General features: G+C 37.4%; 2 protein-coding genes across 13 annotated transcripts in view; both read left to right on the forward strand.

Moving 5' to 3' along the window:
* MTM1 (myotubularin 1) overlaps window positions 1-8499 on the forward strand; it is a 46612-nt gene extending 38113 nt beyond the window's left edge. For 5 of the 6 annotated variants that reach the window (XM_029997133.2, XM_029997130.2, XM_041119075.1 and 2 more), the window contains 4 exons: window positions 1234-1326; window positions 2207-2320; window positions 2675-2851; window positions 5225-8499. In XM_029997133.2, the coding sequence (XP_029852993.1) occupies window positions 1234-1326; window positions 2207-2320; window positions 2675-2851; window positions 5225-5392 (552 nt within the window). In that variant the 3' untranslated portion in view covers window positions 5393-8499. The remainder of the gene's footprint in view (window positions 1-1233; window positions 1327-2206; window positions 2321-2674; window positions 2852-5224) is intronic. The other variant, XM_029997132.2, reaches the window with a different exon arrangement.
* A 429-nt stretch (window positions 8500-8928) lies between these two features.
* MTMR1 (myotubularin related protein 1) overlaps window positions 8929-26214 on the forward strand; it is a 40014-nt gene continuing 22728 nt past the window's right edge. Inside the window, exons 1-12 of one of the 7 annotated variants that reach the window (XM_029997123.2) lie at window positions 9035-9055; window positions 11868-11973; window positions 14653-14676; window positions 16894-16947; window positions 18306-18381; window positions 19283-19377; window positions 19593-19700; window positions 20117-20218; window positions 20897-20980; window positions 21605-21754; window positions 22510-22698; window positions 23187-23372. In XM_029997123.2, the coding sequence (XP_029852983.1) occupies window positions 18336-18381; window positions 19283-19377; window positions 19593-19700; window positions 20117-20218; window positions 20897-20980; window positions 21605-21754; window positions 22510-22698; window positions 23187-23372 (960 nt within the window). In that variant the 5' untranslated portion in view covers window positions 9035-9055; window positions 11868-11973; window positions 14653-14676; window positions 16894-16947; window positions 18306-18335. Of the gene's footprint in view, window positions 9056-11867; window positions 11974-14652; window positions 14677-16893; window positions 16948-16968; window positions 16989-18305; window positions 18382-19282; window positions 19378-19592; window positions 19701-20116; window positions 20219-20896; window positions 20981-21604; window positions 21755-22509; window positions 22699-23186; window positions 23373-26214 lie in introns of those variants that run through there. The other 6 variants (XM_029997125.2, XM_029997127.2, XM_029997126.2 and 3 more) reach the window with 6 other exon arrangements.

Here is a 26214-nt window from a genome sequence, read left to right on the forward strand (position 1 = left end):
GAATTGGTTAGGTTGGAAAAGACCTTTAGGATCATTGAGTCCAACTGTTAAACTTGGCATACTATCCAGGTGATAAAATTGCTTTCTATGTGGAATGTTGTTCTAATAATGCATTCTAATATAAGAAATATGAGGCATAGACATAATTATAGATGGAAAATACTCAGACATCCTAAAACTAACCATAGTGAAAGTGGAAGGACTTTTACTCCTTACTGAAAATACATATGACTCTGTTAACAGATACCGTGTATTTTAAACCAGGAAAACTGGAGAGCAAGGTGGCCAATTTGTTTGTCTTCCCTATAGTGCTTTTCTAGTAATTTGTTACTGTTGACTGAGTTAAACTACAATCCCTCATCTCCCTCTATATCCTGCCATTCAATTCTATTATTTTAAACTATCTTGCAAATCATTGTACAGCGTAGTGTACTGGTTTTATCATTTTTCATGTCCTCTAAGACATTAAGCCTGCTATCTTACAGGCAGATAGGCAACATCTTAGTTCAACATACATGCTCTTCTTTTGTCTCCTCCAGGCAAGTATATTCAAGCAGAATTATGGAGTTAATAGAATCTCTTTTCCCTGAATCTCTTATCTGTTCTCAGCTATCAAATGTGAAAAGGAAGGAAACAGTTGGTGACCAAACCAACTTTTGTCTGTGGGGAGAATTCCTTTGATTGTTACTTTGGACTCCTCAGAATAAGTGGCTCACCCAAACTTTAAAAATTAGCATTAATTTTCTGTGAAGAACATGAACGTTTCTTTGAGCTCGCTTATGTTCACTGTCTACCTCAGGATGAATCTTTAGGTTCAAGTGTGGAGGGGGAAGAGGAGAATCTATGTGGATAGTTTGATGATCTAGTTTCTCCAGTGGCTTAAATTACAAAAGACAAAGTATATAACTTGGCTTTTGACAAACTTATTAGGTAAATATAGTTCAAAATATGTCTTGATTATTTGCAAAGTAATGGATGCTTTAACCGTCTAGCAGGTTTTTATAACAGGACCAATTATCACTTTGGAATTTTTGTCAGACATCTTCAGAACAGCTTTGCAGTATTTCTGTATATCTGAATCTCTCCTCCTTGGTGCAATAACTAATTCTGAAATCATAAGAACAGGTTGCTCTATTACAGAAGCATTAATATTCTATTGCAAAATAAGAAACAATGTCTGTTGGCCATAAAAGACTGTGTTGGTTAACAGGAGGCTGTATTGCTTCATTTCAGAGAATAGGCCATGGTGATAAAAATCATGCTGATGCAGACAGATCACCCATCTTTCTCCAGTTTATTGATTGTGTGTGGCAGATGTCTAAACAGGTATGTTATATCATTCTTCAGAAGGTAACATGATTAAGATATTACTGAATTAAAAACCTAGATCTTTATTTAAAAAAAAAAAAAAAAGTATTTGAAGAGGACAGCATACCCCTCTGCTCTGACACTGTAACCAAAAAGAGTGTATTTACTTTTAAACGGTACCATCTCTCTACCCGATTTCTAAAAGTGGTATACAAGCTGTAGTTATGTTGTTTAATATGGCATTGGCTATGCATGCAAGGCTGGTGTGTCTTGGATATGGGCTTCTTGGAAACATATTGAGATGTGACCCAGCAGAATGCTTTTACAGGAATTGCATCCAACTATCTTAATAGGGTCTGTTGTTTCGTTTCACCATTTTTGTGAAGCTGTCCCTTGAACTACAGGAACAAATGTTGTTTTGTCAAAGCTTCAAAAGGAAGCTTGGGAGCTATTGAGTGCTGTGATTTAAACGTTGTATTTTCAATAAGTAACGAACGAAGCAGCAAACTTAAGTCTGTTTAGGGCCAAGGATTAGGAGCTAAACTCTTATTTTCTGTTTTGGTGCTGCACTGTTTAGAGTGCACTATGGATATCTTACTCTGTCTTGCTAGTAAAAATGTAACTGTAACCATTCTGTATTTTATTCTTCTATTTAGAAATTAAAGGCAGTTAAGAACATTTTGAGAAGAGTTCTTTTCAGTGACTAGTTTGAGAAAGTTGAACACCTCATGTCATCTGAACACTTACTGTGCTATAAAGTATATGAAAGTATTATCTTAAAAATTATTTGTAGATGTATTCAGGCTTCTAAATGCCACCTTTAGCTTCTTAACCAGGGCATGTGCATCTCTCCCTCCTTTTATGATGTAAAGAACAAATTTATCTTTTCTGTTTTTAGTTTCCTACAGCCTTTGAATTCAATGAGCAGTTCTTGATTACAATCCTGGATCACTTGTACAGCTGCCGGTTTGGTACTTTCTTGTATAACAGTGAGTCTGTTAGAGAAAAAGAGGTTAGTCAAACCACTGATTGTTTAATTGTATTGCTATCTTGACTCTAGATGATTACAAAAAGTTTTCGTTGTATCGTATTTGGTTATATTCCTTGTATGACAATGGTTTTAAACTGGCTTTATTCTTGTTAAAGAATAGTTGCATGGTAAGTTCCTTAGTTTTGGTAGCTTAAAGACTATTCAGTCACTAAAATACTTGCTAAGCTCTGGTTTTGGAATATTTCTAATACAGTAACTTACTATGCTTCTAAGTAAATCAGAAGTGTATTAATTTTAGAATGTAACCATGGCTTCTATGATGGATTTCCTGATTTTGTGCAAATATTTACTGTTCTTATTTCAATTTCATTTTAGAAAGTGACTGAGAAAACATTATCGTTATGGTCTTTAATAAACAGTGAAAAATCTAAATACACCAATCCTTTTTATACTAAAGAGCTAAATCGAGCGCTCTATCCGGTAGCCAGTATGCGTCATTTAGAGCTCTGGGTCAATTACTACATCAGGTGGAATCCAAGAATTCGGCAACAAGTAAGTAAATTCTCTATAACGTACAAAATGCTTTTAGACTTCAGAAATAGGATTTTGTGTCGTAACTGACTTGTAGAATAGTACCTATAATCTGTTCACATTTTTCAGGTTTTTGTAAAGATGCAGAGAAAAAAGTGAAAATTATTATTCAGTTTGGTTTGTTTTTTTTTTTTTTTTCTTACTCAGCTCTTCTCAGAACACTGAACTTATTTCACTGCTTAGTATCAAGTCATCTTCAAGCTCTTTCTAGTCCCTTTTCTTGCGGACTGGCCTGGGGGAGCATTTTTTAAGGGCATTTCATGCTACTGAAGGGTGAATGACAACACTTTAGAAATAGGGCTTACTGATCCCTGAAGAGTTAGGGCATTAGCATCACAAACACGCTTAGTTGCATTTGCTTAGTCTTTATTCTTTTTCTGAGAAAGTGTATGAAGTCTTTTACAAATTAAGATGATCTATTCAGTCCTTTCTTTTTCAAAACTGCTATCTGTATTGATGGCTTATGGTAAGATTCTTTTTTCTTTTCTTATGTAACTTTGATGACCCAACATTGTTTAGACTGTGTAACTGTTGGATGAAAGCCGTTACTGAAAATTATACAAGTGGATCAGATTGGAAGCCCAGAAAAGCGTTTATCAAATTACATAATTACATATAGTTCAGTTCTGTGCTTTTAATGTTTAATATATGGACACTCAATGTTTGTTACAATCTTCTAGAAATCTTAGCAATGTGGCATGTAAAGACAATGTACAGAGTCTTACTTGTCCTTCCTAACAAGTTGTGGAGTTTTGAGTAGGAGAAGATAGAGGAGCAATTTCTTTGACAGAAGCAGTCTTCACAGTCCAGCCCCTGGAATGAATCAGGAGTTTTCAAGCAATGCACTTCCTTTTCTGCAGCTGATCTCCTGTATTTATTTACAACACTTCAGAGGCTGCAAGAAAGCCAGACAGTTTTATATATTTTCTTACAAGTATGTTGCCAGTTTTAATTTGAAGTTCTAGTTTTAGAGCTTTTGTTGCTTGCTGTGAAAGATGAGGCCATTTTGCAAAAGATGAATCCAAAGATTTATTTTAGAAAGTGAAGGATTGTAGGGCATGCAAATTAGCTGTAAATCTACTTAAAAATGCGCTTTGCCATTATTCAGGAAAGGTTTTTGGCAGGAGTTTTTTATTAGAAATGCAAACCCATGTGATAATCTTCTATGCTGCTACTACTGGTCCCTCATTTTTGCCATTTTTATATATAAAATGCGACAATTTTTCTGTGCTGCACTTGAAATTTATGCTTCATCTTGACTTAAGCAATTGAACAGTGGGCATGTGGCCTGAACCAGTTTTTTGATGGCCTTTCTTAATGCCATTACTTAGAAGCATGTTCCGCATCAGACTTCAGTCTAATGAAGAGTCTGGTCTGTCACTAGCAACATCATTAACCCTACATCTCTAATCATCTTAGTAACTAGATTCAGTCATTGATCCAACTTCCACAGTTGCTTCAGCATTCATCGCTGTCCTCTTCTGGGGTGCATAGTGAGTGGTGCACCTAAGAGTGCCAGTTCAGCTGTTTTTCAACTGGTGAGGCGTTTACATTTGCTCCTACTGTACTGCTAATAGCTTTTAATTACAGGCTTAATTTAATTAACTGTGAAACAGCAGCAACTTCTTGACAGGGATATACAGCTGAAGGTAACTTTAGGCTCTGTATCTGCCTTGGACATTTGTAATACTTTTCCATTTGTTTCATTACTTGATCTGAAAAAGGAAGCTAAGTTTAAAATGGAAACAGTTAAGATGCTCTTTCTGTGAGTAATCTCTTGAATGCTAGGGTGGTTGATTTTAAACACATTCAGGTTTACTTAGAGAATTCACTGCTATTAAAAACTGAAGTAAATTTCATCAGTAAGGGAAATTATTTAATTTGAAGACATGGATTTCATCTTAATCTCCTCAGTGTAGCTAAAATAGTCTGGCTAAACACTGTTTTTAGGGAAGATGATGAGACATCTGACCTCTGGAATCTAAAGCCTTTTAATAAGTCAAGAAGAGAAAAGCTTCAGACAAGGTATTCACACCTATCTTCCACACAATATTAGATAATAAGAAAATAAAATCCATATGCTCCAGGAAGTGCTGGCTGATTTTACTGAGGTAGGAAGAACTGTTTTGTGTAAAGATTTTCTTTGGATGAGAACAACTGGAAGGCAGAGGGCTCTTGTATTATAGAAATAAATATTTCTGTTTGGCTACAACTTGTTACGTATGTTGGAAACTACAAATACTGAGTAATGCCAGGAAAACAAATACTACAGCAGCCTAATTGTATAGAAGTAGTTGGACTGAAGTGATAAGACTAATATAGATCTCTTTCTAGCAGCCAAATCCAGTGGAGCAGCGTTACATGGAGCTCCTTGCGTTACGTGATGATTATATAAGGAGACTTGAAGAACTACAGATCACAAATAATTCTAAGATACCCAATTCATCAGCCTCATCAGCATCTCCCTCACAAATGATGTCCCAAGTACAAACACATTTTTGAAGAAAATGTTGGCTTCGTTCTATACTGTTAATAGCAAGTGGTGCTTAACATAGCATAGAGAGGAATATTTTAATGCCTTATATTAGACTGTCCTAACACAAATTATTTTAGACTGCCTTCATTTGAGGAGGACTTCAAAACAAACAAACCCAACTCTTCAATTACGTGCCTTTCAGAACCTGTGGACTGGGAACGTTATTAATCATCTTCTAGTTATGGAGGGCTTTAAGAGTGATTTTGGAAAGTCTGGTACAATTGAAATGAAATGGATTTATTGTTTTCATGAGAATGCTTTAATTTATTACATTGTAGGTCATGTTCCTGTAAGGAAATTCATGCTCAGTCTTACATGTTGTGAATAAATGCATTAATGGCAATAGGAATATTCACATTGTGTAAAAATTAGATATGTGTGTATTCCTGTTAGGAATACGTTTGTGGAAATAAATTCTATTGTAAGATTTCAGAGAAAAGTGTTGAAATTTTCCAGTTACCTGAGAATTCCAAATTTTCCTTTTTCAAAATAAACAAAACTATGGAAGGGATTTCACTGATATGCTTCTAAGTAAAAAAATTCAAATAGCTCAGTAGATATCAAAAGAAAAGAAAAAGCTATTTTTTACTGTAAATTGATTTTTTTTTTTAATTTATTTTTTAAACAAATGACAATTGTACTGGATTCTGAGAAGTCCTGTTTTGGCTAACTGTTCAGCACTAAAGTATATTACAAATTATCACTGTTGGCAATATTGGTTCTTTGGATTAATACAAAATAAAATGGTTCTAAAGAAGGTTTATATAATTAAAAACAGACCCACAGAGACATTGCTTAAATATCCAGCAATAGCCATAGTATTAAAGCTTGTGTTTGTCTTCTAAAAGTAAATGTGCCTGTTTAAAGGAGCTTTTTATACCAAAGTAGGCAAAAATTTTCAGTTACAAATACTGTTGAAAACTTGTACATTTATAGCTTACTGTTTAATTTAACTTTTGTTCAATGAATTTATTCTTAAGTATTTAAGGGACTTAGAGTATACAAGATTTACATATAATGTGTGCACTTATATTGAACCTTCCAGTGAATTCTAGTTTCAAGCCTTCATTTCAGAGGCTTCTTGTAAACCTTTAATTTGTTCCTTTTCAGGTATTTTTTAAACAGTTGCAAGCATTTCTTATGACAGCACAAACCTTGCTACTTGATATTTAATTAAAATTTTGCATATTCTCAGAAGTTTAATGATATTCAGGCAATCCAGGAAATATTGCAATTCAGAATCTGTAGAGGACTTTTATCTAATATTGTTATTTTAAAGGAGATATTTTGATGCTTGAGGCTTCTGTCATTGTAAATTATTGTACATGTGGTGAGTTTTGATCTGCAAGATATAATAGGATTATATATAAATTAAGTTTTGTGTAAGTATATATAATATAGTTTGTTAGAAATTCTGCAAGTTTATACAGTGTAAATATTTTGCATATGAAAACTAAATTTAAAGCTATAGTTCCATAAAATAAGTCAAAGTTTAGAGGACATCTGAATATTTTTAGAACAGTATTTTTTCAAAGGAATAAAAGTATACCACCTCTTGATTTAATTCAGTATATACACTGAATTGCACTATTTTTTTCAGGGAAGCTCGGAGCATACGGCATGTGTGTTCTAAATACACAATTTATAAGACTTATTTTTGTCCTCTAAATTTCATTCTCCCATCAATGTTCTTCTGTGTTTCCAGAATAACAACATTGTCCTCAAATCTTGACTTGTTAAGGTAAATAGGATGCATTACATCAGATAAATGAAGAAGGATACTGAATTGTTCATGGTATACTTTACATTTTGAAAGCTATGCATATTCTGGTATATTTGCCTTCTACTTGTGGTTTATAAAAAAAGCTATTTTTATTAGAATATTTAAAGTTTCTGTATTTGAGTTGGATGTATTGGTGACATCTCTGAGCAGCGTGGAGAAGTTCAGAAAATCTAATCGTTTTTACTGTGTAAACACTACATGATAACCTATTGCATTTGGGAAAGTGTAATATAATGGAAAGGATCTTTTTGCACTTACTTCATTACATATATCCCATTCTTCATATTACTGGTTCAGTCGAATTTCAGTCTTTGAAGCTCTCTAACATAGCTCTGTGCGGGCTTGGATTTTTTTCAAGTCAACAGATACGATACTTGTTTTAATTCTATTTTTACATGGCGATATTAGGCAAACATAGAGGTGTTTTTAATCCAATACTTTCTGGAAGATACTACTTTGAAGTTGTGAATGTAGGCATACAAACTGATCAATGTTAACAGAAAGCTTTTCTCCCTTCCACTTACACGCGTGCTGGGGGCTGTCGTTCTGCAATGCTGTATCTGTAGGGCACCGCCGGTCCCCTGGGCGCAGGGGCAGGTGCAGCAGCTGACCCGTTGTTAACTGCAGTCGGTTCCCTGTTGTAGCTGTCGCAGCCAAGAACAAACGCGGGGACGCTTTCGAGGTGGTGAATGAGAGAGTTCCAGGTGCCGAGTGCCTTCTCCAGGAGGGGTAAAAAAGCAGGGCTGGGATGGGAACATCAACAGCTGTAAATGCCCAATATCCAACATGAACTATCCATCTCAGAGCACTGTTTTAGTTTTTTCCTTTCTGTACTCTTACTTCCGCGGACCCGGAGAAGATAGCCTAGTTTTTGTGCGGGGCTTCAGTTACTTATGTAGAAAGTTTATTTGTTGAATGCCTTTTTTATTTGATTATGCCTTATCCACCCCAGCATCACTGTTATGGGTGTACCCTAGAAACGATTTGCATACTACCTCCTCTTAATGTATTTTTAAACTCTGCCTTGAGTTCAGTTTTTTTGTCTCTCGGTGAGCGTTTTGTGTCATGCTTGAGAAAACAGGTTTTTATAACTGACCAGGAATCCCCTCGCGTACTCGCTCCTTGCTGCTCCTGAAGTAACAGTGCCGGCCGCCCTCGCCCGACCCCGCAGGACTGCTCCGGAGCTGGGCGTCCCTTGGCAAGCGACTGTGGGGTGGGGGGGGAGAGAGAGCTTAACAGCCGTCTGCCATGTATGTGTGTGAAGGAAAGAATAAAAATGTCAGTTTTAAACCCTTTGCCTCTGACGGACGTTGTAATGGAACACTGAGAGGGGTCGCGCGTTTCCGTCAGCGCTGATGCCGGTCCAGCTCTCCCAGCGCCGAGGGGGCTGGGGGCCTGAGGGGGTGCCCGCCGGCCCTGCCCTCCCCTCAGCCGCCGGGCCGGGCCGGGCCCCGCGGAGCCGGCGGGGCGGCAGCAGCCGGGCCTTCCCCCGCCGCGCGGGGCCGCTGCCCGCCCTCGCGGCGGCGCGGAGGCCTGTGGGTAAGCCCCGCCGCCAGGTGACAGCTCTCGGCCGCCGCCGGGGCCCGAGCGGGCCGGGCTGAGGCGGCAGGGCCGGGCCGCGCCGCGCCGGGCCGGGCCGGGGGGCCGCGCCGCGGAGGGGCGGGAGTCCGCCATCCCGGCGGCGCAGCGAGTCCCGCCGGCGGCCGGCAACATGGAGCGGGCGGCGGCGGCGGCGGCCGGGCCGGCGGTGGAAGGCGGCGGCGTGAGCCGGAGAGCCGTGCGGGCGGGGGGGCGCCGCGGCGGCGGGGACGGGGTCGCGGCAGGCCAGCACGGAGACGCTGGACAGGTGAGCGGAGCTCGGCGGCGAAGAGGCGCGTCCCGGCCGGGGGCGGCGGGAGAAGGGGGCGCCGCGGCCTGCCCTCCCCGCGGGGCCGGGCGGCGGGAGGCGGCGGCGGGCGCCCCTCGGCCCGCGCCTCCGGGCAGCTGGGCCCCCCGCCGGCCTTGGGGCGGCCTGCCCGCCGGCGCGGAGCCCAGCCGGGCCGAGCAACTTCAATCTGGGCGCTTATTTTTGTGTAACCGCGCGGGCTGGCGGCGGATTTTCCTCGGCGGGGGAACTGGCTCTTGTCAAAGTTTCCTGCTTGCGGTTGTGTGTTTTTCGTCAGTCACGTCGTCGTCGGCGCGAAGGCTGAGGCTGCCTGCGGGATTTTGGCCCGGGGTTTTTTGGGCAGCGCGTAGCTTCTCATCTTCGCAAACTCAAGTGAGACCGGTCTCAGATTTTGAGGCCTTTTTTTTTTTTTTTTTTTTCTCTCCCTCATGCGAGCGTGTGTTTCATCTGCAGAGCTGTAACTGTCCCAGAGCAGCCTTGTGTCCCCCCCCCCCGGTGTGTCAGTTTGTGGGTGCGTGTCTCCGTGGCAGATGCTCGGCTGGCTGCAGGCTGGGGGGGCTTCGCCGGCGTGGGGGTGCAGGAGCTTGACACCAGGTGTTACCGCATCTAGTCCAGCAGTTGTTGGCAGAGTCATTCCTTCCTTTAGAAGTTTCCATGTGGAGGCAGACTTCGGAGCTGAATTTAAAAATCCTTAAATAAGGAGTAGAAACTAATGGAAATTTCACCCAGATTAAAAAATAAAGACTGTATTTAAAAATTAGGGCCAAATTCCAGTCTCCATATTCTCTCTCTTTTCTGTTAGAAGAAACCTGGAGTTCTACATCGTTCTAATGAAGGTGGAAATCAAATGTCCCTTTTCTATCACCAAACCTTACATCTTTGTATTCCTTAATAATGCACTTTCTTATCTTAATTTTCATCTTTCTTTCTCCTTCTAATCTTGTTTTACCCTGGAAAAGTTGTAATATCCCTTTGTCACGTAACTTGTTTATTTGCCAGTACGGTTGTACCGGGCTACACTAATGTGCGTGACCTCAGATGAGACAGAATGAAAAGATGTGTACTGGTAGGTGTCCCACTTGATAGATGGTGATAAGTCACATTGGCATGATCAGCATCCTGTGGTACACTGATACATCCTGAGACAGTGATCCTAGGAGATGGACCTGCATTCATATTTGTTTTCCTGCTGCTATTAACTTTGTTGATGTAGTGATTCCCGGTGAAGATAAGTCATAGAAAAATAAATCCTTTTCTTAATTAACAAGTAAATGCTTACTGGGAAACGGGCGAACCCTAAAGAGATGCACTAGAAATTGAGAGATGTAAGAGAAGGAGAAATAAATGAGATCAGAAGAGGATTACTGTAGGGTTTAGCTCATGCACTCTTTTGCAAAAACTTAAGTCAAAAGTTTCTCTAAGTGAATCTGGACTCGAGTTCAGCACTAACCTGAGAATTATCTTCATTGTTCAAGCGGGAATATCACAGATGTGTTTTAGCTGCAAAACAACATTTTGTGATCTAGTACTGTGTAGAATTTTGCAGGTGGGGAGAAAGCTACTAAAATTTATCAGAAAAGTTCTGAAAGAGCTTTCATTTCAGGTATGAAGTTGTTGGATGCATCTTCACCTTAGATCTACCTATCCTAGCAGAGTTAATATAAGTAGTATACTTACATTAAGTAGTAAATGGTCATCTTATGCCATTATCCCACCCTCTTAATGGCCAAGTTGTGGTGCACCTGTTGAGTGCTGGGTATGCGTATGTAGTTATTCACTTCAATGTCACGGGATACTCACAGAATCCAAAGCTAGTTTATGAATGATTTCTAAAAATTAATTAAAATTTTCTTTCTGTATTTGACTTCCAAATAAGCATTAAATCTGTAAAAGAGCCCAACTAAACTGTTTGAAGGCATCGGCTGAGGCTGCTGTGGCACTCAGGGAACAGCTCCCTCTGGCATTCCCAGTTTTTCATTAGATACTGGCATGTTTTGAAGCAGACCTAGCGCTCTTCAAAGTAGCTGGCAACAATCTGTGTAATTGTTTCTCACACTCAATATTACGTTATTTGTAAGCAGCACTATTTCAGGCAACTGTTCTCAAAATGCATCATCTGGGATTTAGTGCGATTCTGCTGTTCAGGTGCTTTGTCTTTAGGGTTCTTATAAACACCTTACACTGCAGAATTCCTTGCCGTGGCATGGGAAGGCCTGTCCTAAAGATTATTCAGAGATTATTTTATGAATAGGAAAAAGATATGGCTAACTAGAAGTTACCCTTTAGAAAGCATGTATTTTCTACATTTAATATTAATATAGAATACAACACTAGCGTATCTTAAATTTTTAAATGCTGGCATACAGGTAATTTAATTTTGAGGATGTACTGAATAATCAGGAAATAATAATAAGGAAAGCGTAAGGAGTTTCCTATTACTTGACCAAATTAATTCCATGGATGGCTTTAAGAAAAAAATGTGTGAATGATGAGAAAAATTATACTGGATAAGGAAACCAACATTTTTATAAGTTCCTAGGACCCTAACCTCGCTTTTAACCTACTGACAGCTCTGCATCTCTGATAAGATCTAGTAAAATTCTTTTCCCTAATTTGATCAGCAAAACAGTTGCATTCTGCCCACAAAGCAAGCTAATTTTTATGATGTTAGTGATCATTTATGGTCTTGTTTTCTGGATATGCTCAGTTCCTATGCTATTCTCAGTATGCATTTTGAATTACTGCTAAATAATTTGAAATATTGTTTTTGTAGCCCGACTGGATCCCATGTGGAATGGTGTAAACAGCTGATAGCTGCAACCATTTCTAGTCAGATTTCAGGGTCTGTCCCATCAGAAGGTGTGTCCAGAGACTACAGGGTAAGTGACTTGAGGAATGCATTGATTTGTTTAAGATAAAAGAGTGAATGATCAGGAAAGTCCTTGCTACCTTGATTATCAGATGGTAAGTACTTAAGTGATGGCTGAATGTTTCAGAACTAGAAACATCTCATTATGCGTAGGAGTCTTGAATCTGCTTTGTGTTTTCCTCCATATTTAGAATAGTGGCATTGAAGTCTACAGAATAAAAATTAAGAGACAGGTGAAAGGAAAATTAAAAGTCAATGTTTTGAATAGAATGCTAAAAGTGAGTTGTCTTTTCTTTTGATTAGTGCATTAAAAAAAATCGGTAAAGTAGATTAATAGTTACAGGTTGAAATTGTTTCTAGTGTGTGTCATTCAGAGTACAGAGTTGAGGTCTCCAGATCTCACAAAATATAAATGCATGTGTCTTTGTTACCATGCAAAGAACATAAATGACTATCATTTTTCATGGGGTTTCACCAGAGGCAGAGAATTTAACATCAAACAAGCAAACAAACAAATCACCTTTTTCATTCCCTCCCAGCAACATTTTTATCATTAAGGTAATGATTGCACAGTATGGTTCACCTGGTAGGTTCCATTATGCTTTTTTACCCCTATTCTTTCGTGCTCATTTGCTGTTTCCTATATGCCGTTCAGCCAGCAAACTGAACTATCAAGAGTGGAGCATATGCAGTTTTCCTTCTCTTACAAATTGACAAAACTCACCTGTGTTTCAAGTGCCTTTCAGAAACCCAGGCTGCTGCTATCTAGATCCTTTTTCTTCCTAGATTTGAAACAGTTTCATGGTCTTCATGCAAAATGGCCAAATGAAGATTTTATCTGGTTTTGGTTTTAACTAGATTTTAATTTATTTTCTAATACGCTCTGTGATTAAAAAGTTTGTTGTCCAGAAACAGTGTATTTTAGATTCTGTGACAGCAGGTCAGATTCAGCACAAGCCTGAAGATGAATCCACAAAATGTTTTTGACCGTACTCTACTTAAAAATTCACCTCACAGAGTTTCACACTATTGGCACAGTCAGCAGCTTCTACTCATAAAAAAGTGTAGCTCTTCCGTACTATGGCAGCTGAATTGCAAATGCTTATTTCAGGTCAAGGCTAACATCTTTGATAAAACATTGTGGGAAACCTTGCATTACAGCTGTCGATGTTTTATTTGCCCTGTAGATCAAGGACTTCATTTTAGTAAAATCCAAGTATGTAAGCTTGGTGTTCAGTTTATCGCTGAGTTAGAACACATTCCTCTGGAATAAAGAGCACTTTTTAATTGTAAATAACCTCCTTCTTTATACCAAATTCATCTTGGATATTATTTAACAGGAACAAGTCTTTTAAGGCCTAATTAAAATTCTGCTTTATTCTCTGTTTCTTAGAAACGAAAGAAAAAAATTTAAGCCTGGTGATATTAAGAATTTTTGTGTATAAATTGTATTTGGCATCATTGCATTGCTGTGATCTGAAATCCTGTATTTGTGTATAACATCATGGAATTTTTTATCCTAGAATATCTTCAGTTACGTTTAGGACCAGTATCTTGTGAAGCAGTGTCTATGTTCTAGGAGAGGGTTTTCTTTGCACGTAGCTTCTGCTGAAGTTCAGTGGTACGACTAGTTGCTTAGGCTAGGTTTATTCATCATTACATGTAAAAAGATAATGCCCATTTATAACTCCATTTTCCTTTGAGACATCTTTCCCTTTTGATGCACACTGAGCAATTTTCTGTGTCTTTGTTACATTTGGTTACCTCGAGTTGCTGCATTTAGAGACTATTTTACAACTCAGAAACTTCAGGTAGGGCCAGATGTGTGTGCGCGCTTCTGGAACTGGTCAGGCAGTTCTGTTGCTTTCTGATGGATTTACCAGGAACTCACTGCTTTATTCTTTCTTTCATCCTTTTTTTAATGTTTCAATCAATATGTTTGTAAAAAACAGGTAAATATATCGATTCTTGTATCTAATGATGTTACTCATGTTACTCTGTGTAACTTACCTTACCAGAATGTAATTTCGGGGAGGGGGGAATCAAACAGAAGCAAAGGGGCTGCAAATGAGATCATCAAAACTGGAAAGTACTGAGCGAGCTGTTGCTTGCTAAACCTTACAGCAACATGATCTCACTCTGAGTTTGAACTCTGCTGTGTCTGTCTTCTCTGGCATACTTTCTGCCTGGAGAGTATTCTTGAATGAGGTGTTCATATAAATGACAATTGCTTAGATTATAGTAGCTGAATATAGACACCTTCAGAAATAAGTTGAGAAGAGTTGTTGCTATCCTTGTTTTGCCATTTGAATCTAAAAGATATGGTGGTTATACTTCATGGCTGTTATTGCAGTCTTACTGTCTTCCACCTAGAAGGATTACCAGGCTCTTTCTTCTCTTTTCACAATAGCACATTGTAACTGGATAAAAGGGTGATTAGGAATGAATGTTTCAAAAGAGCTTGACATTTGTTACATCACTAAAATGAAGTGGCTAGATTGTTTTTAGACCAAAACAATTTGCAAATGAGAGCTACTAGATCGGCATAGTTTTGTTTTGTTCTTTCAAAATCCAGCTATAATTAAAATGTTTGGAAGTAAAGTTCTTCTGAAAATCTGATGAAGTAAGATATCTTTAACAAATCAAATTGTGTGTTTTGTTGGATAACATTTTATATTTTAACTAACAGGTGTACAGGAGGCCTGTTATACGGGTAAGATTACCTTTGGCTAGCAGTAAAACGGCCTCCTACCTGTTTGTCTTTTGTGCTGTGTGAGATCTTGGTGTGTCAAGCGTTCTTCTTTACTTCATTAATGGTTTTTATGTACCAGTCAGACCATTTTGCTATGCAGTGCAACAGCTTCTTTGCCATAGAAATGCTTTATATACATTACAATGTTTTCATGAGCAATAAAAGTCAATGTGTAAGAGAGCAGTATTTTTAAATTATGTTATGAATGTGCAATACTAACTTCAGTTTTATTGCATTAATTTTGACAAAATGGATGCTTGCAACTGAGGCTTACATGCTTCGGACTACGGAGTACTGTATTAGCAGCTCTAACATGTTATCTATGCTGAAGAATATTAGTAGTAACAGCGTTACGTCTTTGTCTGTCCTATTTAAGTAAGATACCAATTCATGCTTGCCTTTGTACATGTTTTACTTTAATTGTTACTACCCTGTAGTAGGATTGAAAGTTAAGTTTGAAGTTAGACACTAGTGCAATGACCTGCATCTTTTTAATGATAATTTTGAGACTAGGTCTTGCCCATTGTTCATTGGAGATATAAAAAGGGCATGCCTTGTTTTCTTGTCCCTCTCTCTTAGTAACATTTATGGAGTGAGAAATGATCTGGATAGTGTTCTGACATTGTTCATGAAATGTGTCTAACACTTTTATTCAAACAAAGACCTCTTGTTCACTCTCAGACCAAGAGATGAAGTCTGAATGATTTCTTTTTCTCATCTGTTGTTTACATATTTGAAAATGATGTGTTTAGTCCAATCATACAAATCCACAAGTTGTTCTTTTTTTTTTTTTTTTTTTTTTTTTTAATAGATAGCTCTTGAAATAATCCATCTGGGTTGAGTAACAAAAAATTGATTGTTTTTGTTCAGTTTTTCATAGTTCTTTGTAAAGGCTTTCATCTTTGAATGATCTGCTGTGCTTCTTTCTCTTTCATTTATTTAAAATCTTCTGGTGTATTTGCTGGTTGTCCTTCTGGTTTTCTTCCAGAGATCACAATATCTATTTTGCTTTAATTTCAGAAGCAACGTTTTTATGGTCTGAAATTTAAGTAATTTCTGTTTAACAAAATTCCACCAATACATAAATGTTAGGAGTCCTTTATAATTTGAAAGGGTTTTTTAATTAATGATAACTTTAAACTCTTGTAGAGTTCAAATTATCTGAAGATATCTGAAGTTCTGCTAAGTTTTTCTTTTTTGAGGTTTCTGTAGAAGTACTGTAAAAAGAAAAATTGACTTTAGCAAACATTTGTAAATTTAGACTGAGGCAGGTTTTACAGTCTATCAAGTGAGAAGTTCTTTGCATCTGAACTGGGAATAATAGACTGTCAGACAACTTCTTTTCAGTTAATAAAGAAAGAAAGAAGATGGAAGAAAATTTTGGCTGAACGTATTAAAACAATTACTTTATATGACCCTATGACATTTGTGCTTCTCTCTGGAGTGCATAGGGACCTTATGTTTATTAAAGAGATTTAATTAATATTCAGGATTTGCTGCCAATATGATGCAAAAATAAATTAACATTAAAATGTGAATTTTTTGCATATTTTGTTATGAGGAGTAATTTTAGGTTCTGTAAAGTTACTGACTAGGTTTCCAGCAACAGCACAGAAGTTGCTGGAAAAATATGTGAAACCATAAAACTGAAAGTTCGATTAAAACATGTTTTACACAGTAAAGCATTTTTTAAATTGTCTAGATACTTCTATTTGATGTTGACCTATTTTTTCCTTGAAAGCTTGCATGAGTTTTCCCCTAATGCTACCATTGCAAGCTGTACTCAATTTCTTCTATTGATAAGCATGTGGCATACTTTGAATTAATTTTCTTCAATATAAGGTTGCTTGTCTTAAAAAGACAGTACATACTTTTATGTTCTTATCTACCAGCACTGACTCTTTTGTGAAAAAGGGAGTAAATTTTTCATTTTGTGTGGTGCCAAAAACATTAAAGGGATAGTGCTAATAGCTTGGATTCCTTTCTCTGGAAAGTAGTTTGTGCCAGGAGCGGAAAATTTTGACTAGCTTGACTGGAGTTAAAGTATATGCTGTCTTTTTAAGGAAAGAAAATAAAAAAAGGAAACAAAAAAAGAAAAGATTCTGTCCTTTCACCTGTTGTCTGCATGTTTTTTCCTGTTACTTCTCCCTTGCCCTACTGCTGCCTCATGCAATGCAGGAGATTCAGGATGGACACAATGGCTATCATTCTGAAGCAGAACCTGATCAGGTGGCAAGTTTTACTCATCTTTCATTCATTAACTGTGTAGCAAGGTACTATATATTAGTACTTGTACAGTACATACAAATCTTGTATTTCTCATGCAAGAGAATCCATAGAAAGCATTTAGTGTGTTAACTGGTTATGTGCTAGGTAGGGTTTTCGTGTAATGTCCTGTAGTCTAGAATGTAATACTGCACGTAAGCCCCTGTCTGACAGAGCACATCTGCCCTTGTAAGTTTTTAAGTAATGGCTAATTCTCTGCACACCCATCTTTTGTGATTGGGTGCTGAATATAAAATTCTGTTAGTTTCCAAGAAAATCTAAAGCCAGAGATCAATTGAAATATCTTTGAAAATTATTTATTATTGAGAGCTTGGGGTAGTTTGTTTGGAGACAGACAGATTCTACCAATTATTTGTATGTGCATCAGAGCTGTAATACAAGGGAAGAGTTGTTTACTGTAACATAGCCCATTATATTTATTCTCACTTTAGGATGTAAAAAATTGAAACCTTAATATCTCATCGTGTTGACCCGAGAGAGATCACTTTCTCACGTGGTCCTTAAAAGTCCTGTAAACCCTTTTATTCTTAATTAGAATCTTTAGTACATTATAAATCTTAGCCGCCAGCGAAGGACCCAAAGGATCAATCTTGTATCATTCAGGAATGAAGCCATTTACTTAAATGAAAATTTATGGAACTAGCCCTTGTTTTAAAATTGCTAATTGTTCTTCTATATTTCATTATTACTTCATTCTTAATCTGACCTTCTGGATCCAAAATTCCTATAATGGACCTCTTCCACAACTTGTGGCACTCTCAGTAGGGTATTGATTGAAATAGAGCATCATGGGGTGCTTCTGACTTCTTGCTATCAAAAATACAAAGTTAAAATGTTAAATAAGTAAAGCTTCTGCCATATAATTCTCTCACATGAAAATACTCAAATAAACAACATTAAGAATAGAAAAAAATTTAATATGAGCTTTAAAACGTTCCTAAGTAGATAAAATACCCAAAATAATACCTGCATTTAGCAAAAGACTAACAAATTATTAATTACAAATTTGGGCTGATCTTATTGTTCATATTTTTGTATGCTATATGTAGCTAGCATGTGAAACTAATTAAAATGCTTTATTACTAATATGTTACTAACATGTATGTCTCTGTAATATTTTTAATACCGAGTTCTGTGTTGTGGGTTTTTTTTACTGTGGTACTGGTTAATGCAGTTGTGCCTTGTAAAAAAAGATACACTTCTTGTGTTCCAGTAATCTGGTAGTAAAAGCACTTTGCATCAAAATGTATCGATGTAGTACAGATGGAAAGTGAGATTTACTCATGGTTTTGGATTTCTGCCAGGCACTGCGGGATGGAAACAAACTAGCACAGATGGAAGAGGCTCCACTTTTTCCTGGAGAATCAATCAAAGTTATTGGTAAGCATACTATTGAGTACTACACTGAATACTATTAAATCACTAGTTTATTTATTTAAAAACAGAATATTATTTCCTTTTGACTTCTGCTATTTTAATTTAATGCCACTTTAGATTAGCTGATTTGATGTGGATTTCTTTTCTTTGTCTTTTAAATCTAAATGTAGGAAGGAGAAATCAGTTTTAGAGGATGACTTGCTCCATATAGATAAATCATTTTTTTTCAAAGGTTAGTTTGTTCCATATAGGTGTATGGGTTGTATTTCTGCTTGGGGATGCCAAGGATACTTAATAGATTCAAAACCTTCAGAACTGTGATAGCAAAGAAGATGAAGTTATGGAAAACTTAGTTTCCAGTTCTTAATGAGATTTATTTCACTTTGGCCTGTGACGGCAAGCTCTGTGTTAGCAGTACAGTACTTGGCTAGAAAAGAATACTAGCTAAAGAGTGAAAATGAAGATGTAGGCATATAACTGAATTACTCAGAGGTCAATTGCGTACATAGCAGTAATGGTCCATTTGGATGCTCTCTCTCTGAGGTGCCTGTGGGTGCTTTACACCTCCGGGCAGGGACCAGAGCCACCTGCAGCTAGGAATGCCACCAGGGTGCTGCTTTGTTACCTGCCTGCCCTTACTGCAGCCCGTGCTAGCTGAGCCCAGCCCCAGTTGCTCAGTAGTTGCTCAGCAGCAGTGGGACTGAGGAATTTGATTGTTTTCATTGTTGAGATAAAGACAGCTCTTTCAGTCCTGACAACATCTGAAGAGTAGGCTTTTCTATAGAGATCAAGCATCAAAATCTCATGGAACTGCAAAAATCTTGCTATTTTTAAGTGGAAATAGATTTTTTTGGAACATATGTCCGTAAGAGTAAAACAAAGCTTTAATTGGTCTGTTTTCCAGCTAAAGATGTTATGTATATCTGTCCATTTATGGGAGCAGTCAGTGGTACACTAACAGTGACGGACTTCAGAATGTATATCAAAAGTGTTGAAAGGGTAAGACCGCTATCTATCTGCATATTGTTTCGGGTGGGAATGTTGCTGAAGTAAATTTCAGAAAGTGACAAATTTGTTGTAAGTAGAGTATGATGTTCCACAGCAGCCTATTAAACAGGAATTATAGTTGACTCTAATGAAACATGCATGAATAATATTAGTTCTGTGTTCCTCCTAATGTAACAAAATTCATTTGTTTTATAAACAAATTTCAGGATCCACCTTTTGTTGTTGATGTTCCCCTTGGAGTCATAAGTAGAGTTGAAAAAATTGGAGTACAGAGCCACGGAGACAACTCATGTGGTATAGAAATAGTTTGCAAGGTAGGGCATGGTAAAGTTTTATTCATATTAAAGTATTTTCATTTCATTTTTCTGTAAGAGGAATCTGCATGCACATGTGCTGTTTTTCTGTCTGATCAGTTCCCTGTATTTGACTGCTGCTTCATTTAAATAATATATTTCAATTCCTCTTATGATACTTGCAGTCTTAAACACTTCTGCTTTTTGTCTCAAGAGCGAATTCAAAGGAAAAATGGCTGGTTTTATATCAAGCAACTCTAATGACGATCCTAGCCATCTGATACGAACCCTTACAGAACTCTGTTCTAATGTGGGTTAGGTGATGTCAGTGATTTAGTGCTACATATATGCCTTCCTTCAATCAAATTTCTTGTAACTGCTTTTTTTTTTTTTTTTAATTTATCATAGAGTAAAATAGTGTAACTTATTTTTGACAGGATATGAGAAATTTGCGGCTGGCCTATAAACAGGAAGAGCAGAACAGATTGGAGATTTTTGAAAATCTTGTAACACGCGCATTTCCTGTTTCTAATGGGCTGGTAAGTCTTAAGATGTAGAGAAGGCTGTCACTGGCTCTTCTCTTTTTGGAAAGTGTAGGTGGGGAAATACAAGGGCTGTATAACAAACATTGAAATGTTGATTCATAAAATCTGTTACAGACCAGGCAAGCTACTCTGACCCTGTTTCTTTCTTGTGTTAATTTGTAAAACTTCATGCTATGTCCTGCTATCGGTGAAGTTAGTTAATTTTTACATAACTCTTGAGATCTAGGTTTGACTCTTATTTTCTGCAGTAGATAATTCCATCTAGAAGTTCTGTCTAAAACAACAAGTAGGTACAATTAGTCTTATTAGTTAGCTGCAGAATGCTATTTCATTTGCTTATATGGGTAAGGAGCTGGTTGGGGGGTAGGAGACCAATTTCGTCATCCTGGCTTTGCCATTGATGTGTTGTATGATCACAGGCAAGTAACTTCAACTGTCTCTAACTGTTTCCTATCTTGATTTTGTTAATTATATAGCATGTACTTGAAGGAGGAAACTGTCTTTCATTTTCCTTCTAGCACAGTGTTTTCCAGTCTTGACTGAAGGTTTTATGTCTGCTGTTAAAGTTTTAGAAGTGTTACATTTGAAATACTAGAAGGTTCCCTGTTTTGGAGCTTATTGTGCATACAGCCCATTAGACAGTAATTTATGCCTTTGCTTTGTTGTCTTTAGCCTCTTTTTGCATTCAGCTATAAAGAAAAGTTTGCTGTTAATGGCTGGAAAGTGTATGATCCAATGGCAGAATATAAGAGGCAGGTAAGTTACCCAAGTACTTGGTGTATTATTTTTTTCTCCACCCCCCCGAGCCATTTAAAGAAGAAGAAAATATTAAAACTAGAAATTTTCAGCTCTAGCTACATACAGAGACTGTCTAGATCTCATGTTTAGATAATAAAATGCAAGTGGCCTGACTTGGAGAGTGTTGAGCACTGGCTAAAGTTGATGGAGGTAACAGGTGCTGAGTACTTGAGCAAACTGGTCTATCTTAACATGCATTCTTAAATCCACATTTTCCAAGTGCTGTTTCTAGAAAATACAGGCTTTATAAAAATTTCGTTTTGAATAAGCAGCGTTAAACAGAAGAGTAACTGTAGTTTGTTGTTGTAAATCTAGTTTTCTAGTTGCAAAAGTATTTTTATTTTACTATGTGATCACTTTTTACCTGAGTGTGCAGCCTATTCAAATGTTTATTTTATATATCAGTTTTAAAGAAAATAAATAGAAAAGACTTTCAGTGTTTTGGTTTATGGTTCAATGTGAAGACCTAAAGTTTATAGCTTATTTAAATATGTGGGCACACTTTTTTTTTAAAAAAGTATGTAGCATATAAAAATTTTCATCGCTCCAAACTAAGATATGTAACATTTTGCTTTCATACAGGGCTTGCCCAATGAGAGTTGGAAAATATCCAAAATTAACAGCAGCTATGAGCTTTGTGATACATATCCTGCTGTTCTTGTTGTGCCAACCAGCGTGAAGGATGATGACCTCTCAAAAGTGGCAGCATTTAGAGCAAAAGGCAGAGTTCCAGTAAGTGAAACTTTTACAAGGAGATATAAGTGCTCTACTAATTGTAGCTTATAAGAAATTATCAGAGTTCTTTTAGGCTTTTTTTTAAAATAACAGTGGGCTGGCTCCCTTCCTGAAAGGGGTGGGGGGCAAAGAAAGAAGAATTAGGCTTGATGGGTTTAGAACTGAAGAGAGCAATTCAACTGTGAGTCTTAATTGCTTGGTTATTGTGCCATGTAATAAAATTTTCTTTGGAGTTAACACTTCTAAGCCATAATGGTATCTGGTGCTAATTCACATATTAGCTTGTGTTCTGATTTGGTGTGGAATGTGCTACAGCCATAGCAGTTTTCTTGAGAATAGACAAGTTTTGCAGGTAGCATAAGAACCCCTTTAAATATGTTAGATTGTGGCAGTTTTCGTGCTATAGATCTGCTTAGCAGTGTAGTATACAGGTCCATAGACTTCCACATGGAAGCAGTTTTTCTTCCTCCATTGTTCTTTTTTTTTCTAATTAGTAAGTTGCAGTACCAGCCTTATATTTTATTAGAAATAAAAGCTAAGATGTTTCGAATCACTTTGTATTTCAAGCTCAGATTTGGGATGAGCAGTGCTAGTGTGCTGTCAATATGGTTTTGCATCAGTTCGTCCTTAAATTTGCATTTGCTGATTTGCCAGGAAATAATGCTATGTAGGCAGTGTGATTGTCTAATTGCACTCTGGCCTGCTGCTTTAATACTAGTGTAGTAAACTAAAATAATTTTCTTTTATTCCAGGTGTTATCCTGGATTCATCCTGAGAGCCAAGCAACGATAACACGATGCAGTCAGCCATCTGTAGGCCCAAATGATAAGCGTTGCAAAGAAGATGAAAAATATTTGCAGACAATAATGGATGCCAATGCTCAGTCACATAAACTTATCATCTTTGATGCCAGACAGAATAGTGTTGCAGATACAAACAAGGTAGGCTGGTATCATAACTAGCATTAATAGTTCTATCTTCATTACAAGGCTGAAGGTTGAGTAAGAGATGAGGATGAGGAGAACTTGATGTCAAAAAGAGATAAAAAAGGGTCTCTAAAGAGGGCATGGGAATGAACATAAGTTGCTTGTAGCATTTTGGAAAGGCTGCCAGGAATTGAAGGCAGCATGAAGACATAGCTGAGAAATCACGCAGTAAAGCCCACAGAAGACCAAAGATTTCGGTAGTATAAAGGGGAAGGTATATGGATGTATTATCAAATGTAGCCTATTACACTTAGAATTTCTTTCACCTAAAAAAAATACCCTAGTGCTTCTTAGAAAAACAAAAGCCAAAAATACATTTTTATTAGTGCTAAAATAATCCTTTCTCTCAGAAAATCCTGAACCCTGACCAAAATAACTCAACCTTGTACTGAAGTCCTGTACATGTTCTTTTTTTTCATCTGTTTTTACTTTTTGAATGACAGGCAAAAGGTGGAGGGTATGAAAGTGAAAGTGCCTACCCAAATGCAGAGCTGGTATTTCTGGAAATTCATAATATACACGTAATGAGAGAATCCCTGCGTAAACTTAAAGAAATAGTTTATCCTACTATTGATGAGACTCGGTGGTTATCAAATGTGGACTCCACGCATTGGCTGGAATATATAAGGGTAAAATACTTTTGATGTGAAAAATCAATTGTTTTTTTAAACCATGTTTTTAAATTGCATTTCTGAAAATATTACTAAAATAATGACTAGATTTAAGCGCGTTGCTTTGATCAGGATAATCTTGTAAAAAAGCTTAATTTTTGAATGGTCAGTTAGAACATAGCATTTTAAGCATTCCGTAATAACTTTGTATTTCCTGTTTTATGTATTGGTAGGTAATGAGTTAATTCCTGATAGCGCAGTATCATATTTAGTGTTGGACAATGTTTGATTTTCTTGAGAGGGAATGTTTGTGAGCAGTCCAGGGTTATCCCTGCTTTTTGGAAGAATGCCCTGGGAACTTCAGATTATATTTGAACAACTGCCAAAAGGACTTGACTGTAAATTCTGCAGTCTTTCTCATCCTTCCCTCCTTCAATGCAATGTTAGCATTCATGTGTCGGGCACCTACGTTTTCACGGGCTGTTTATAGCCAGTGCTCTACTGGGTCATAATCTGCTCTATTATTTAACATAATATTAAAATAAATCACTACCATACTCAGTTTTACAGTCTGTTTCACTAACCTCTGAAATGCTTTTAGAATAGATTATTTCATTACCACATTCACTCCCCTGTTTATGATGAATATGGATGGAGTGGAATTTGTTTTATTAGCAACTGGCTCAAATGTCACTCATGCAAAACGTGTTTGGGATTGTTCATTAGTTTTACTTTTCTGTTAACTAGTGCTTGCTAACTGCTGCAGGAGAACCGGTAGAGGGAGCAAATGCTTAAATTAAGAATTAAACAAATTTAATGATCTTTTGGGAATAGTTTAATTTTCTTGCTCTCTTGAAGTTGGCCTATGTCAAACAGCGTTGGGAATCTGAGTATCTGGAAACCTTTTCTTATCAGCCTGGCATTAAATACAATAGTCTATTTTTAAAAGTGGTGTTGTTTGAGCCAGTGGTCACCTTTCATTGACGTTGACTTCCATGTCAGAAGCAGACCTTGATCTGTTGCACAGATGACAATTGCACAGCAATGTGAAATTTCATTTAAATTATTTTATAGAGTTGACACACATGTAATATTCTTCATGAACCTGTCCCTTACATGATACTTCAGGTTACGGTATTAACAGCACAAGCTGCAGCCTGATTTCTTAAAAGCTGCCATTACTGTGTTAACAATGTTGATAGTATCTCCTGGTGCTTTTATCCAAGATTGCTTGGCTTCCTACCTATTTGATTTGGCTTGTAACAGCAATTAACAAATCCACAGCTTTACTCTAACGCATCTTCTGTTTTCCGGGCTTAGACCAGTGTGATTGTATCCCAGTTTAATGTGATGCTTTACTGGAAATTCACCTTCCTAGCCCTGGGCAGCCACAGCACTTTGAAGATGATCCAGAAGTGTCTGGAGAGGCACCAGTAACGTTCTGTGTGTGTGAAGACAGTAGTAACAACAGGAGTAGGGTCACTTAGTGATTTTTGTACACCCAGGATATTTCCTCATGCCCTCCGGGGCATTTTCTGCCTTTCAGGATAGAACTTGTGCTATTAATTATTTCTAAACCAGTTCTCATTTTCTAAGCCAATCTAAAGCCAGTTATTCATTAGGAGCCCTAACTGAAATACTGATGATTGCTAAGTTTTGAAACATCTATAAAAAAAATAATAGTTTGTGGAGGAAGCTGTTTTCTAAAGGCTTTTGTCCAAGGTAGAATAAAATGCTTCACCTACTCCACAGATATTTACTGAATTAATAGTAACTCTGTTTTCTGTCTCCTATTCTCTGCTTATTGCCTGTATCTGTTCTGTCTTTTTATTTTCAGCTGTACTCCTTCAGAGGCATCTGTGTTCTCTTTAGGACAATTTAGAGCAAGCTATTGCATACCTGTATGTTATATAGAAAAGTTTTCTGCTTTTATTGAAGACCGAACTGTTTTAATATTTAATATTTACAAAGTGGAGCTTTGTAACTGAAGAAATTGGCAATTAACTAGTTCAGACCACAAGCTCCATTCTCCCATAGACGCTTTTGTTTTGTTTCCTGATATTTCCATCCTGGCACCCTTTAGTTTTACCATAAAAGATACGATCAATGAGAATTGCCTCTAAAGCATGGTTATTGAAATAACTTTGAAGACTGGTCTTGTGTACAGCTTCTGCAGTGGTTACTGGCTTTCCTACTTCCCAGAAGGTGTTTTTACATGTCTGGGAAGGGGAAAATGCAAGTATTTTGCAAGATTCCATCTTCTGGTGTTGGAATGCAGAATAGGAATTTCTCCTGTGGTTCTATTCTAGTGGTTGGTTTTTTTCGTGTATTTTTCAGTGCCATGATAGGTCATGTTACAAAGACAGAGACAAACCTTCACAGGAGAGAGATTATTCAAGTTTTTTAAAAAGCTGGAGTGGCATAAGAGAACAAGAGAAGGTTTTTTGTGGGGGAGAAGAATTAAGTAGTTCATACAGGTGATATCGGTCCTGTGGCATCTCCATCTTTTTGCTCTCCAGCATGCTTCTGAATCCACACTATTAAGGGTCTGCTCATGAGTTGAGTACAATGTATACTTCAGGCACCAGCAAATCAACACAGGCTCCCAGCCAGGGGTTTCTGGGTGTGTTTGGGTTGTGTTTTGATTTAGATTAGCTAGATAGTTTGTCCCTTTCTCTAAACTTAGTAATTGAGAACTGAAAGCTGAGGAAGAAAGAGTGATTGATTACTGTGAAAATGAACTTTGAAAACATTGAACCTTCAGCCTTTGGAATAGGTTACAGTATTTGTGTCTTTTCCTCATGACACAGAATTTCAGATTTAATTTAGAGAAGGGATTCCCAGGTTCTTTTGCTGTCTG

Source organism: Aquila chrysaetos, chromosome 21, assembly GCF_900496995.4.
Source record: "Aquila chrysaetos chrysaetos chromosome 21, bAquChr1.4, whole genome shotgun sequence".
Classification (NCBI taxonomy): Eukaryota; Metazoa; Chordata; class Aves; order Accipitriformes; family Accipitridae; genus Aquila; species Aquila chrysaetos.